Raw genomic sequence first — 15,934 nt, forward strand, 5'->3', positions numbered from 1 at the left:
TTGGCACCTCTATGTGGGAGCAACAAAATAACCCATTTGAGGCTTCCTTCCCAAGAAGGAAAGAAGCCCCCTTTTGCCCTCTACACTAACTGTAACTAAAGAAGAGTAGACTTGTGAATACAGTAAGTCAACACAAAGCTGGAAACACATAAAACCATTTCCTATTGCAGCTGCTGCTTTTTAAAGGGGATATCCTTAAGAGACTGTCTGTCTGAAATGTTAGCATGAATGCTTCAATGAGTCACAAGAAAAGGCCATTTTACAGGAAAAGTGTTCTCTGCAGCAACAGTACATTAGTGAAGCCTCTTCCATGAACTGTGCTGAACCAAAAGCCAGACTACTTGTAAACAAACACAAAAAAAAAACCATGCAAGACTTTTACTGGAAGCAAATGAATGAGGAACATGACTGACCTGACACTTAGTTCTTCCCCATAATTAATTCCTAATACATGTTTCACACTGTAAGCATACAGATACGTATCTGGCAAATAGCACCCCAGACATCAAAACTTTTTGTACTCCTACCAAGCCCTTGCACAGGGTGATCAAAGGGAAGATCAGGACAGGTGACGCACTTCAAAGAAAATGCTGTCCCTTTTACACAGCCCCTTGAATCCACGAGCATAAATGTTTAACAGATTAATAAGACTCATTTTTACACTTGATATACACGTGCCATTAACATCCCCATTTAAAAAAGTAGATATGCTTGTCATATACACATGTTGTATGTGGGTCTGTCTGGTACACTCTGTCCACCCTCTTGATCTCATGGGCAGCTTCTGACTTTGCTTCATAGCTTCCAGACAATTAATGGTCATATTCTGATCCCATCTTAACTAGAAGGATGAATATGGCCGTAAATGGTGCTGTGAGAGCAAAACAAGAATAATGGCATATGTATACATAAAAACATTATTCTTCCTTTAATGACTAATATAAGTATTAGCAACAAGTTGTTGAGACTGTATTTATTCACTGAATACAAAAATACTTGCACACCAGGAGCAGTTGCTGACTCATTGCTGAAGGCTGTTTGGCTGCCAGGTGGCTGGAGGCATATTGTGCTACCACAAAATATGCTTTAGCTTAGAAAGACTAGAAAGTCACAGTCCCCAAGGCAACAGAGGTTACAGAAGGTGTCCCCTACTGGAGAGAGAAATGCAGACCATTGGAAGTCAAATACAAATCTTTCCAGCTGTGATTCCTAATGACCAAAGTATAATGCATGTGTAGAACCAGCAGAGTAAAAAAGGAGGCAGTAACACAGGAAAAAAATGAAAGAGGAGCTCAGCCACATGGTTTCTCATGGTAACACATCAAAGAGGATGAGAGACCTTCCTCAGGAAACACCATGTTTCTGTCATGCAATGACTCTTACATGGGACTGAACTTGTAGTAAAAGGAGCAGTCATCTCAAATACTGCTTCCTTTCTCGTGAGCCTCCATCAGACTTTGCAACAAGACAGGGCAACACGTGTGTTTACGGAGAGAGGACAGACAGAACTGGGCAAAGCCAAAAGGATGCAGGGTGCAGGGGACCCCCAAACCCATGTATGGGCTGCCCGGCCCAAGGATGGGAGCGAGCACAGACTGGGGCACTGGCCCTGAGCAGCACACAGCGACGGCAGTTGCCCCGAACCTGCTGCGGTGCGCTGCGCAGGTGAGCCCTTCCTCAGCTTTCTCGGCGTTTGAAAACAAACAGGCGGCCACTCGCGCCTTCCTCTGCAGCGCGGGCAGGAAGGGGAAGCAGACAGCCGCCATGGCAACAGCCAGCTGACGGCAACCTGGGAAGGGCAGCCACCGGCCACCGCGTTCCCAGGCCCTCAGCCTTCCCCTCCTTCCCCATCCCGAGGGGCACGCCGGCTTATTTTCCACAAATACGGTAAATAAAGATCCCGCATTTCCACAGAACTGCGCTTGATACCACTCTGTACCTGCGGCACGGGGTCCGGCACGGCTCACCCCCGAGCTCTGTGTGTGTGAGTGTGGGTGTGTGTGTGTGTGTGAGTGTGTGTGAGTGTGAGTGTGAGTGTGCTGGAAGAGGTGCCCGGGAGCAGACACCCTGCACCGCTCAGCCACAGCCGGCAGCTGCCAGAGTTTTTGACTCTTTTAGGGGTTTGTTGATTGAACCTGCGTGTGATGGGGCAGAGCTGTTCCACAGCTCCCGGTGTTCATCGCCTGCCCTGAGCGGGCCGCGGGACCCGCTGACCTGTGTTTGGCATCCATTCCTTCACCAGCAGAAGGGAGGTGCTCCCAAAACTGCTCACTGCTGCGGAGACCCCCCCTAGTGATTAAAGTCTGCCTCGGGGTTTGCTTAGAATAACACTTTAAAAGTTTTTACAGGAAAAATATCCTGGCGCGGGGGGCGGGGTGGCGCGGGCCGCCCGGCTGCGCGGGAGGCGGCGGGAGGGCAGGTGCAGGGCTGGAGCCTGCGGGCAGCGCGCTCCCGTCAGCAGCGCCGATGAGTCACGGGCTAAATTTAGCGAGCGATATAAACACAGCCGCCGAGCGCAACACGGCCCGGCCGAGCCTCGCACGCACCGCCCGCTCCTCCGAGCCCGCCGGCCGCCCCGGCCCTCGGGGGGCTCCAGCCCCATTGCCAGCACGCCCTCGGGTCTGCCTCCCGTCACGGGAAACCTAACTAGGCTTAACAGCAGCTGCCTCGCTGCTTGTTTTTGGATCGCTATTTTTTTCTGCCGTGGTCCGGTCCTCGGAAGGATTCTTTTGCCACTGGTGAGGCAGCTACTGAGGACAAACAAACAAACAAACAAACCCCCAACATTCAAGCGGAGACTATAAAGGCTGGCAGGACATTCCTCCTCGGTGGCTTGAAACAAAAGAGAACTCTGCATTTGGGCACTTGCTTTCCTGTCTTTCCACCATAAAATTTAATTGAGTAAAATACAAACATGCACGCTCCCCACCGTAAATAATCAGTCCAAACATCTCATCATCCCCCTCAGAGATGGCACTATTTTAATAAGATCAACCAACCTAGGTGGAGGACTGGAGGCAAAACAACTAGGTTCCTATCAGCAATCCTTGTATGATCTCAGTCAAGTTATAACCTGCATTTTCTACTCTCCCACAATAAAAAATAAGTGAGGCATTACCACAATTATTTCTTAATTGAAAAGTAATTTCTCAGCTGTCACACTGCTACAAGCAGAAAGCATGTTACCACTGTCACAGTGCTGTGAGAGCTGAGGAAATCCAGAAGAACCTGCGGAGACTGAAGGGGTTGTGCAGGAGAGACAGCAGCACTGAACACTGATGTTGGAAACACTGCAGAACAATTCACCTTCACTGTCTCAAAGAACTGTTTTGTGCTCTTTATTCTGGACAATCTTGGTCTTTTGAGGATGTGGCCCCACTGCCTCAAGACAGTCCTGTGTCCAGTGGGATTCATGGCACACAGTTGCACAGAGCTTGCACGGCTCTCCTGCCACCCAGCTCCTTTATCCTCTGCCCACTTTCTCCACCAGAGCTAGGCAAGAAGTTTTACTTTTTAACATTATCCCCTATTTTAAGCAGGAACATACATGTAATATATTTAAATATTTTGTCAGCTGAAAGCATAGAACAGGCTAGATTAGGATGATGTTGAAATTTTGTGGGTTTTATTAAACTGATATACAGTGATTATATATGACTTGCATTAAGAGTTTGTATAGTCCAGCCTCCAGCAGCAGCCTTACATGGCTGCCTGAGGAAAAGCTAAGGACAAGTACATGCAATAGCTTCCACTAGTACTCTCTTTCAGCATCTAACTAGTTTGAGCTTAGGATTTCCTGAGTCAGATCTGGTTTCTGTTTATTTAATGTCTGCTTCAATGGCCATAAACTTGTCTCAGTTCCCCTTGAACCCAGATAAAGTACCGGGATGCACAATATGCCTTGACAAGGAGCTCCACAGCTTTCACCTGTTGCATGAAAAATGACCTCATTTACTTTGAGCTGGCTCCCACTAATTTGACTTGATTTTGCCTAGTTCTTGTACTGGGAGAAATTAGACTATTCATCTCCTTCACGTCACTTTTGATTTCTGTTTAATATTGCTTCCCTCTTGGTTTGTATCTTTTTTTTAGGCTTAGCAGTCCTAGCCCATTTTTTCATATGGAAGTTCTATCATCCGTCTTTCCCTTCTCTGAACCTTTTCCAGTTCTGCTGCATCATTTTTGGATGAAGAAAACCAGAACTTCATATAACATTCATGATATGGTAGAAACACAAATTAATACAGTGGCATAATTATGTTCTTATTCTCAATGTCTTTTCTTAGCATACCAAAGAATACAATTTCAGACTAGATGTGAAATGGTCCAGCATGTTTCTGTTAACCTACATGTCAAGTAATCAGCTCCACAGGCAGCAGGATTTCAAAACAGGTGCTAGGCAAGGGGCAGCAAATTGTTGTGTCATTTGTATGCATGGGGAAGGTACATGTCCAAGCCCACCTCTTCCTTTATTTGTCAAAATGTAAAGAAAAGGAAAAAAAAAAAGAATAAAAGAAAAATATGTGTCCATCTCCTTATATCAAATTTCTGACTCCACTGACCATAAGACTGGCCCCTTCCTGTCTTCAAGCCTAGGACTCCAATTCCATAGCCCTGAAAGAACTTTGTTTTACATCTCAGGCTTCCCAAACTCACACCCACCCTAACCCCTTCCCTTTAAACTGGGCTCATTAACTTCAGGAGTTCTCTCCTTCACCATGTTTGTGCATCCTCAGCTGGAGATTTGAGTCCTGCACCAGTGGGCAACACACAGAAAGCAGAGCTGAAGAGGTGGCCCACTGCTAGGCACAGAGCAGTAAGGACCAGCCAGCAGGGAAGATCCTGAAATGCACTGACCTGCTCAAGAAACAAATGAAGAAAAACACGTACCTCAGGTCTCAAAGAGACTGTAGGTACAAGTGAAGTATGTAGCTGCTGGTGCTACAGGCTTAGCTGCAGGACAGTCTGAATCTCTGCATTATTATTGGGAAGCTTCCTTGAACATTCTTCCTAAAATATAAGCTCATGAGAAAGAACAGATTCCTGCAAACAATTCCAGTGTAAAAAAAAAAAAAAAACAAACCCCAAAAAAAAATCAAACAACCAAAAACCTGTTAAAAATGCCTGAATGTCCTTAATAATGAAAAAAGCCTGATGGAGTTTGGGATAAATTATACTCATGTAGTACCATTCTCTCACACCAATAAGTTTCTGACAAGCGGTGCAGGCTCCCTATTACATAAGTAGAAGTGTCTCAGAGGAGGCCTTGATAACTCCTATGAGACAGACAGGAAGAAGTATGCAAAACATAACACGTTTCACTTTCAAAGGAAAATAACATTTCCTTCTGGACATTTTCAGTGTCATTAGCTTGAAGCAAAGCTAGGTACATGCCTAGCTGTCTGCCCGCAGCCAGTGTAGATGCAGGTATTTGTGTTCCATGGGCTGCAGAACTCTGTTGCAGTGATGGTAAGACTTACTTGCTGAACCAATTGGGGAATTTAGAGAAAAAGTTTTCTACAGCTAGATCCACAGAGGCTTTTTGAGCATGGTCAGCATATCTAAACCAACTGCAGGATTCCTGATGTGTTGGAAAGGGACTTTGTTGTTGTTTGTAATGCACTTATTTACTCAAGAAAGCTCAGTTCTGATTCAGCATCTGGTTCTCATTGAGGCTCAGCTTTTTTTAAACTGAGCTTTCCAGATGGGTTGACTGAAGCACAAGGAGGTCAAGAGACTTGTCTGAGGTCATACAGCAAGTCAGTGGCTCTGCTTGGACCTGAGCCCAGAACTGTTCAAGGCTACCACTCATTGGCTCTGAAAGAGACAATTTTATCCCCTGTGAAGTGATCTTATCTCCATGAAGAAGAAATATGATAAAAGCAGTCCCCTCAAAACTGCAGCCTGCTTAAAAAGAGTTATTTTATTTGGAAAAAGCTATAGCGTTCCAGTGCCTCTTTGGAGCCCATCAAACTGAAGGGGTGTGATACTGATATACAGTGTCATCCACCCCACCCCTGGATAACCCTGTGCTCCTCTGGGGCAGCTTTGCTGCTGCCGCCATTCCTGGTTGTGTACTCACATCCCATCTAACAACCCCTCATGTCATGGAACACACTCTCCATTCAGCAAAGATCAAAGCCCCTCCTCAAGGCAAGGAAACCCAAGTGCACGCAGGACCTGAAGCAGAGCACAGGCACTTATTGCCATAGCCTGGACATGTGGGGTATGGGAAGTACATCCCAGCCAACCAACCAGCAGGTCCCATAAGCTCAGCTCTGTTCTCCATAACCTCAGAGCACGCTCTTGAAGCTCAGCCACAGGCTGGGCTACAGCAGCAGTTCACTGACTCCATAGCAAAGAGACACTTGCTTCAAACTGAGGAGGAGATGGCAGGTACTGGCTTGGCTCTACCTTTGTTTTCCAGGGGTAGGGTGAAAAACATAAAACAGGGAAGTTTGCTAGAAGCTACACAACCTCAATCAAGTAAGAGAAAATAAAGAACTCAAGTAGACATAGATGGGTCTCACATGTCATTTGCAGAGCCCTTGCAATCTAGATCAACCTCTAGCAGTCTCTGCTACTTAGGAACACAGAGCATTGCTCAAGTCTTCTTACAAGAAATTCATTATCTTAAGGAGATGAAAGACATGGAGTTCTAGGGAATGTTGTGTTATTGCTCTAGCACTGTTCTAGGGATGAAATAGCCAGGTTTTAAATTACTGTTTTCTGTTTAACATATTAATAGGAAATGAAACTCTGAAAGTGATTTTCATGCCAAAAGCAAGCATAGGTGTGGCCAATTTTCTTTTTCTTACTAGATGCATACCCAAAAATCTTTTGTATAGCCAAGAACCACAGAATAAATACCATTCAGCTCCAGAAACCCAGAGAAGAGATAACAGTGACTCTCCAGGGCTCCAGTGTAGGATGGGGTTAGGCCATGCACGCAGCAGAGTCCAATGACAATTCAGTGATGTCAGCTTCAGCAGCAATTGCCTGCTCAGTTTCTCTCTCAGCCAGGGATGTACATTAACCAGCAGCCTTTGTGTCAACACAGCCTTGCTGCTGCAGCAGCAGAATGGGAGCCATACCTGAACTGCTGGAGAGTCTCACAGAAGTCAAGAGCCATAAGAAGGCAGCTCTTGAGCTAGCTGGATGCACCATTCCAATGCTAAAAGCTTTTCCTAACTTCCACTGAAAGGGCACACACATTTTCTTTTCACAGGTTCACAGATAAATGTTTTGTAGGCTTTGAAAACAGGCAGAGCTTGTTGAAAACCAAGCTTGCTCTCTCTCAGGACTTCACAAGACCACACTGGTGTGACTAACTTTGTGGTATTCTAAATCTGATTCAAGACACCACTCTGGAAAGTTGGTTTTGACCAAATGTTTGAGACTAGCTGAAATGGGGTTTTAAAATCAGGGGTTAGTTTCACAGCAAGATAAACGACAGCCCAGTTTTCCATGCCTCAGAGACTGCCCCTTCCAAACCACAGCACATTGTGAACCGCTCACAATGTCTCCAGGGGCAGACTGCCTGCTCCTTCAGCAACGGGCTGGGCAGAGTCATCGCACATAGGACAGAGGGGGTTCTCCACGGGGGATTCATGCCAAAAGCCAAAGGAAATCCTCCATGCAGGACTGGGAGGGAAGGGATTGGGCATGACAACAAAACACTCCACAGGGATCAGTGCTTTGGACACCAATATGTGGTTCAATACTCAGTTTCCCTGACAAACAAGAAAGAATCCCTTAGCAGATCCAAATGCCAAGGCCTATCCCAGGGTCAGGCTGTGGATAACCACCGGCTGAACTACTCTGTTCTCGGGTTAAGTTTTCGAGTTGGTTTGGGTTTTGGTATTTTTTTCCCTTCGTTTTGTTTTCAAATTTAAATGGCTGAAGGCCCCCTTTACAACTTGTTGCTGTTCCAGTTCAAACAAAGAGCGCGGAGCCCCGCCCCTGGCGGGCCCCGGGGGCCGGGCCGCGCCGCCCAGCCCGGCCGGACGCCTTTGTTTACTACGGCTCCGCACGCCGGGCGGCGCGACCCGACGGCCGAGCGGGGCCGGGGCCGGTGGGCGCTCCCGGACGCGTTTCCAAGGCACGGGCATCAGATAGGGACACTCCCCCCAGTGAAGGGGGTCAAGTTACAACCAGTTCCACCAGTTCAGTGCAGGGCTCCTCTGCCAAGTTGGTTAAACCTTCCCTTCCTTGTGAGACAGCCTGGCGAGAGAGCGGGGCCTGCAGCTAACGCTGGCGAAAAGGCGCCACCAGGGAAAACCCCATTCAACCACAAACAACACGTTAAAAACCTCGTGGTAGCTCTTTATTCCTGCAGTTTGCTAAATGATATTCATAGCCCCGTCTACATTTCTACAGGCTAATCTTCCTTTTCCTTCTTTAATCATTCACCTATTAGGAGATGAATAGTCACAGAATTTCCTCATCTCTCAGGTGACACAGAGAGGACCAAGCCTTTGCTAAGCCACAAACCACACTCTCTCATCAGGACAGAGATCATCACTTACCTTTGAGAAGGGCTGCAAATGATCCTACAGTTAACAGAGGACAAACTCACTTGAAGTAGGATAAATTTTTTGTCCCTTTCTGAAGTCAGCAAAATTTCTTCATATACAAGCAGATGCACACCCTCCTTGTTGGGTTTGCATAGAAGTGGCAAACTGCTGCCTACTGCCAAGCTTCTGCCACCTCTGACCATCTCTGTATGGGCTGAGTTTTCCATTTTATCTCTACTCGAAGAGGAAGGAGAGCAAGGAAGAAAGAAAGAATCAAGGGTTCTGGGGGTAATGGTTATTTTGTTTCTTTGAACAGCAGTGTTTGGGTTTTGGTGGGGTTTTTTTGGTTTTTTGTTTGTTTGTCTTTTGGGGTTTTTTTCTTTTTGTTTTGTTTTTTAAGAAACCAAGAATCTGGAGTGCATTTTTCAGACCTGAAAGCATCTTACAGGTGTTTTTCGTGGTGTGGAAGTTAGTCACAAGTCTGAGACACTAGCTACGACTGTCTTACTAGTAGTAGCTGCTAGCAAGTCTAGTATAATCTAAATATTCTTTACAACATTACACAGAATTACTGTTAGACAACAAGGAGTGTCAGAACAGGCTCTAGGCTTGCTATCACCAAGACAAGGAGCTGACAAAAGCCACTGATGGCTACATGTTCTACAGAAGAGAAGGTGGTGAGGAGAATGGAGAAAAGCAAAAGCTGTAATAAAAAGCAAGAGGAAGATCCCTGGAAAAGCCTCAAACTCCACTGCTGATGAACAGGAAGAGCTGGAATAGCAGCAGCTAACACAGAAAAGCTCCCTTCCTGGGCAGTAAATGCTGATATTCATATTCCCTCGTATTCTCTTCCCTCCACCTGCCAGTATTTAAGAAGAGCAAGCTATTTAGCATAAGCAAAATCCATCAGGATACTCCTGCCATTTTATTGCTGTTGGCAGTCTGCTGTCTTAAACAACAGTTCACTTAGCTGATGCCTGGAGCAAGTCTTCAGAGTAGCACTCTTGGACAGGTAAACCCCCACTTTCCCCTCCAGAGACACCCTACCCTCTGTATGTGGAGCCGGTGGAACTGGTCGGCAATGCACTGCAACTTCCGTGCAATCTGCACCTCAGCACGTGCTTCCCGCTGACCTTCCTGAGGTTCCTCCTGGAGGTGCGGATCCAACACAAAGCCAGCTGGAGGGACATGTAAACGGTAACCAGCACTCCCTACAAAACAGATCAGAAGAGTCATTCTTCCAGTGCAAAGAATATCTTTTCTGCTCAGTACACTTCATGGAGGAAAGAACTGTACATAGTCCTAAAAGTCTAGTTCCTGGAGGCCAAACAATGACTGTATACTGTAACATAGTGCAGTAAAAGATTTGCTCAGCTTTCATACAAACTTATATTGATTAAACAGAGGATAGTCAAATGAGTGGCAGGATCTTAAAATTGATTCCTTTTGCTTGTTTACAGCTCAGCCAAGCACTGTAGCTTGGGGTATTTTAAATGACAGTCTTGCAGTTTTGCGGAATCTCTGCCTCAAGTTGTCTCCACTCAAAGGTACAAGTATCTTTTGTGTCAAGTCTTTTCTCAGTTTTCTGTTATTTAGTGATTTTAATTAAAGCTTAATTGGATACACAAAGCTGAGTGTAACCAAAACCCCTCAGTTACTAGTAAAATACTGGATGGACATGCTACTTATCCAGCAACTTTAACTCCAGTGAAGAGCCTACAAGCTATAACTTTTTTGCGTCTTCTTCTCTCCAGCGAAAAATTCTAGGAGTTTCCACTTACTATGTGGATGAGACAGACCATTGGTAGTTAAAAATGTAGGCAAATTGTAGAATATGAAGTACAGTGAACATCTGGACATCTAGCAGTAAAATCAAATGTGATAGAATAAAGCCAAAAAGAGAGAGAGGGAATATTAAAGACAAGCAGAAGCAATGAGCAAGTGTCTGGTTCTTGCAGTGGACAAGCAAGGGTAAGAAAATACAAGTTGTCTTTCTTGAGGGAGTAGGACTAAAGCAAAATAGTTTCAGTCCTTTAATAAAACGCCCTAATGAAAGAGACCTTGCTTGATTGGGGAAATGCTAAAGGGACAGTTTCTTTGCTGCAAAGCTAGTGACACAGGAGTGCTCTTACCATAGAAGAGTCTCCTTGGCTCTTCAGTGACTCCACAAGGCAACATAACATCCTGACTGGAAGAGGATGGGCTGAGTGTTTGAGTTGCCTTGTCCTGCTGCTCAGGATGTCTGATACCGGGACCACAGCAGTGTGTGAGGGGGAATAGTTGAAACCTCCCCAGAAGGCAGCTGTAGGACTGGTTCTGTGTGAAAAAGCCAGTTGCAGTCATCTCACCAGGCTGACCTGCAAGTCCAAAGTCATCAGAGTGAAACACGTCATCGTCCAGCCCATCCAGGCTAGAATAGTCCTCTTCCAGGTAGCTGGGGCGATCCATTGCTCCTGCAATAAAGGGACATTTGAGGAAACAGCTAAGACACAAGAATGTTGTCCAGGAGAGAATGCCCTCTGCTCCAACAATAAAATACAACCGATTTTACCAGACCTTCCCTCTTCCCCGCTTCCCAGTGCTGCCCATCTGCATGGACAGGAGAGGTGAGGGACCTGTGGTGAAGGTCAAGGCTTTGCAGAAAGTCCTCAGGGGCTAGGTCAGAGAGAGACAAAGTTCACACGTGTATAAGTCCACCCACAGCTCCAATTCCACACCTGCTCACAAGTAGAGAGCCAACCCCCAACCTCAGCACATAGAAACAGAAAAGATGTTTAAGAAGCAACCCATATTCTTCTAATAGCCTCATGGCCAGTCAGCTTCTTTGGGGGTCTGCTTTGTTTTGGCCTGCCATATTTGAACTTTATGGTATATCCCGTTCACTTTTTCCCACCTATTTCTTACTGATGAAGAAAAGCTCTTGTAATCATAAGGCTGCAAGGACAGATTTTTAAGAAACACCAGTGGTTGCAAAACTTAAGAGTTGTCAAAGCCACTTCTGTGAAGCTCTCCATTACTTCTCCCTATGAGGGCCAACTTTCCTTTCAACTTCTCATTTCTCCCCTCAGCTCAACTTAAGACATGTCCCAAACTTGGCAGCATAGTCACTTCCTTATCCGTCTTACCCTCAAGCCTACATGCACTGTTAGTGCAATGGTTCATCCTACTACTAAAGAAAAACATGGCTGGTGCCAGTGTTTAAAGCAGAATTTCTGTAGCTGGCACAGTAAACACTCCTGAGCCCTGTTACAGCACAAAGCTGAACAAAGACGACAGAGGGGAAAAACCCCCATGAACCCTAAATCACTATTTCAGAGCTCTTTGTAAACATAATGCAATTAGAAGCAGTATTACCAAAAAATGCCACAAGTCCCTTTACTGTTACCTGTGCATCTAACCCAATTGGAAGACAGACTCCTAAGAGATCCATCTCCAGGATTTCCACCCAGTTCCAAACAAGGCAGTGAAATTCAACTCTTCATGTCTCTTCCTTTGCTCTGGTTTGCGAAGCATTTAACAGAACGGAAGACTAGCAAGAGGAATTTCAGGCCTGAAGGAGACATTAATAATAATTTTATAAGGATGTGTTCAGTGCTGCCCTTGGTGCTCCCATCTCCCCCCAGGTGAGCAGCATGCAGGACACCAGCATGCTAGAGACAACAGGACCAAGCAGTGCAAGAACTGTTTCTGCAGGGCTCTGGCTTGGGGGGACTATGGCTATTTAAGTTGCTGCATCTCAGCAGCTCACGCAACTGAGCCACAACTCACAATGAAGTTTCTGCAGAGCAGAACAGGTACCAGCCCCACAGCTGGATGCAGCTCTGCTGGATGACAGCAGTGGCAGAGCACTCATAACATTCTCATCCATGGCTTAATGTAGCACACTGAAAGGAGTTATGGGCCCCAAGAGGCAGGCATGGATGATCTCCTTGCCAGCTCTTCTTCTGGATCAGTCACCTGACTGAGAGGCAGGCAGGAATGTATTTTCTCTTTGCAGGAAAGTTTGCCAGATCTCATCTGTCAGCCTCACTGGGACACGGGCATTCCTCAAAGAAAGTGCAACAAAGGCACAAACCCCAAATAAAAGCGGGTTTAAAGAGCAAGAAGTTTTACTCGACCTCCTGCAACACGGTCCGACCTTTTTGCAGAGCTTTGCAGAGAATGCCGAGGTAGCGCAAAGGACTGCTCGTCCTACAACTCACTGGAACTCCTCCTACAACCTCCAAACGCAGCTCACGCTGGGAGCCACAGACACCGCACAGCTCGGGCTACGGGTCTTTGCCCGGGCAGCACCCGCGCCTCCAGTGCCGTGTCCTACCCACGGCACTTCCTCGCACAAGCCAGCGGCGACAGCCGCGGGCCGGGGCAGCGCACGCCCGCGCTGACAGGCGGCGGGCCGGGAGCGGAGGGAGGGCTCAGCGCACACGTGCGTGCCAGCGTCTCAAAACAAAGCTGGCCGGCCTCGCTTCGCCGCCGCTGGCCGCCTTTAACTCTTCTCCGCCCGGACTCCAGCCCGCAGATGTGCCCCCGGCCAAGAGGTTTAACGCGGCTCCTCCGGGCAGCGCCGTGGGACGAGACTCCCGAGCTCGGCGGGCTGCCCGGGAGGGGCAGCGCTGGCTGTGGAATCAGCCATCGCCTACATCAGCGAATCGGCTGCTTTCTCAGCGGCCACCGAGCTCACTCCTCGCCCGCACCCTCCCTCTTTCTTCCCGCTCCCCAGCGGGCGCGGGGCTCCGGGCAGGACTGGCCGGGCTGGGGCTGCCCCGAGGCGAACCCCCTTCCCTGTCACGATCGCGCCTGGCCTCGGCACCGCCCTCACCGGCGACCTGGCACAGAGCGGCCGGCCCCAGTGGCGAAGGCACTTACCGGGCACCCACCGAGAACGGGACGGGCGTCCCGCGGGGACGGGGCGTCCCGGGAGGAGCCGCCGCCGCTGCCGCCTCCACACCGCCAAACTGCGGCCAGCGCCGGCGGGCGCGCCGCGAACAGCTGACGGCAGCCCCGCCCCCGCCGCGCCCCGCCCCGCCCCCGCCCGGCAGCCAATGGGCGGGGAGGGGCGGGGCCGGCGCGCGGCGGAGGCGGGGCTGCCCAGGTGGGAGCAGCGCGGGCTCGCGCCGGCGCCTCAGCGGGACGCGCCGCGCGCGCCTCGGCCGCGGCTCGGAGTGCTCCCGCAGCCAGCCCCGGCACCGGCCGAGCCGCAGCCCCTGGGCTGGCCTTAGGTCCGGTGGGAGTGCCACTCCGGGTAGTTGGTTTCCAACAAAACTTTGGTTTTTCAGCTTTAAATGACTTAGAAAGTTCTTCCTGACTTGTAAAGTCTGAACGACGAGGTGTGATGGTCGAGGAGTTCTTCGCAGTGTGTTGTGCTCTTTCCTGTAGATGAGAACGACTACAGGACTACACAGGGTTAAAGAATTAAACTAATAAGGATAATTTCTTTATAGTGCTTGCTGTGGAGCCCCTTCGATGAGATTAGGATAAAAACCCCAAGCCTCATGCTGCAAAAAACAGCTCGGTGCATTTACCTTTACTCCGCCAATGATTTATCAGCTCCCCCTGTAATCAGTGGCAAAAATCTCACGATGTTAAGAGAGGCAGGACCCAGCTCCTTGGCGCAGAGCAGCACCCTGTCAGGCTGTTTTTAAAACCCTACGTAACAAGATCGCTTGGAAGGGAGGTTTTAAAACCCAGCTGGCAGCTGAGTAATGTTAATTGCTGTCAAGTCTGCCACACAGTTACTGAGGTTTGTAACTTAAACTCAGGGGAGGGGTTAGATTGCAAACCGATGGCTGGCAAGGTGAGGCGAATTACTACGTTTTCCTCGTATCACATTGTCCTGGGCAGGCTCACAGAGCCTCTCCAGTTAAAAGTTTCAGAGTCACTATGATTTTGAGTGAGGTATTTACAGTTGCCATTAATAGATTAACCAGCTAATAATGTTCATTGTATCCAAGAACCCATTTCTTTGTGGTTCTTGTCCAAGTGTTCATTTCAACTCTTTTATTTGCCAGAAGGCTTGAGTCTCCTTATTTACAAGAAGGTCAGATCATATTTGACTTGTACGTCACCACCAAGTAAAAGAGAAAAAAATATCTTTCCTTTAATTTTCAGTAAGGGGCAAGGTTCCTAAATTAATTAAGCCTTTTTGTTCACTTTTGATAGTCAAGGGAGTTGTGAGTAGGAGAAGAAATTGATATTTAAAAAACCAAAAGGCAACAAAAGGCATTTTATATCTTTGAGATAGTCAAATTTTATCACACTGATGGTCAAACCCTGGCCAAATGCCAGCTGCTGGAGGGCTACTGCTAATTTGAATGTGCATCACTATAAATAAAAAATTAATGTGCTATGATTCCAACCACTTATGTCTTCCAGACTGAGTAATAACTGCCTGCTGGTTAGGCTCATTAACAGTAAGAACAGTACCTGATCGGCTTTGTTTTCATCTCATTGTACTGCAGTTGGGGCCACACTTTATATCCCCAGAGGCTGCATTTTGGGAACTCCTACTGTGTAGAAAATGTATGGAAACTGAAATCTATGTATATAATCAGGCTGGATGGTAAGAGGGCTCAGGAAGGATATTTGTGCCTTTCAGTGATTAAAAAAAAGATATGGCAGCATTTCTAAGAAAGGGGACTCAGAGGGATTCCTTGAGGAAATTAGACATTGTTAAGAAATGGCTCCGAGTAAATAGACCGAAACCAAGACAGAGACAGCAAGTCTGAAATGGAAAATTGTGAACCAGGGGCAAGTTATACCACCAACCTCACTGCACTCAGCTGAGAGAGTTTCTACAATAGTATGGAGACAAGCTTCTTACCTGGGAACAGGAGCCCAAGGGACAAGTTTTCTGCCAGAGAGTTTTTGCTCATTAGTGTACATGGTGACATTTTGATTCAAGAGATTAATCTTAAATCACGTGCAGCAGTGTCCCTGTGACATCTGTGGATGGAAATACTGTGCCATCCTATAACCCTTCTGTCAGCCTGCTCTACTTCTCAAAAGAATAGTGGACAAAATTGCTTCTTTTATTTAGTTATCCCCCTCCCTACATATTCCTCACATGTCTTCACAACTATTTCTCATTTTACTGACAAAATGCTATTGTCAGCATTGTGCTGTAATTGCAGAGTACATTGTGATCTTAGGCACGGGCCTTGCAAGCTGCTCTGCCTGGGTGGGCTCCAAACCCACACAGGGCCAGCTTGACTTTGGTGGGGGTAGCCTTGTCTGATGAGCTCAGTTTTCATTTCTATTTTTCTATTATTGTAGCTCTCATGGTTGGAATAGGGAAATTAAGGGTAGTCTCATGGATCATAAAGCAAAGGATGAACAAGAAAAACATTCAGGGTTGATTCTATTTATTTTGCTATCTTAAAAACATTTGGTCAATGGGGTGACTTTTCAGGGGGCTCAAT

The 15,934-nt window shown here is 47.3% G+C and overlaps 1 protein-coding gene across 4 annotated transcripts in view; it reads right to left on the bottom strand.

The window, feature by feature from the left end:
* The window catches only part of BMF (Bcl2 modifying factor), a 34,197-nt gene that overhangs the window by 4,493 nt on the left and 13,770 nt on the right, over positions 1-15,934 (bottom strand). The window contains exons 1-4 of one of the 4 annotated variants that reach the window (XM_077784083.1): positions 13,383-13,473; positions 11,902-12,066; positions 10,649-10,873; positions 9,564-9,727 (exon numbers count right to left, since the gene is read on the bottom strand). In XM_077784083.1, coding sequence (XP_077640209.1) covers positions 9,564-9,727; positions 10,649-10,859 — 375 coding nt within the window. In that variant the 5' untranslated portion in view covers positions 10,860-10,873; positions 11,902-12,066; positions 13,383-13,473. Of the gene's footprint in view, positions 1-9,563; positions 9,728-10,648; positions 10,970-11,901; positions 12,067-13,382; positions 13,477-15,934 lie in introns of those variants that run through there. The other 3 variants (XM_077784084.1, XM_021539248.2, XM_077784082.1) reach the window with 3 other exon arrangements.

Source organism: Lonchura striata, chromosome 6, assembly GCF_046129695.1.
Source record: "Lonchura striata isolate bLonStr1 chromosome 6, bLonStr1.mat, whole genome shotgun sequence".
NCBI classification, from domain to species: domain Eukaryota; kingdom Metazoa; phylum Chordata; class Aves; order Passeriformes; family Estrildidae; genus Lonchura; species Lonchura striata.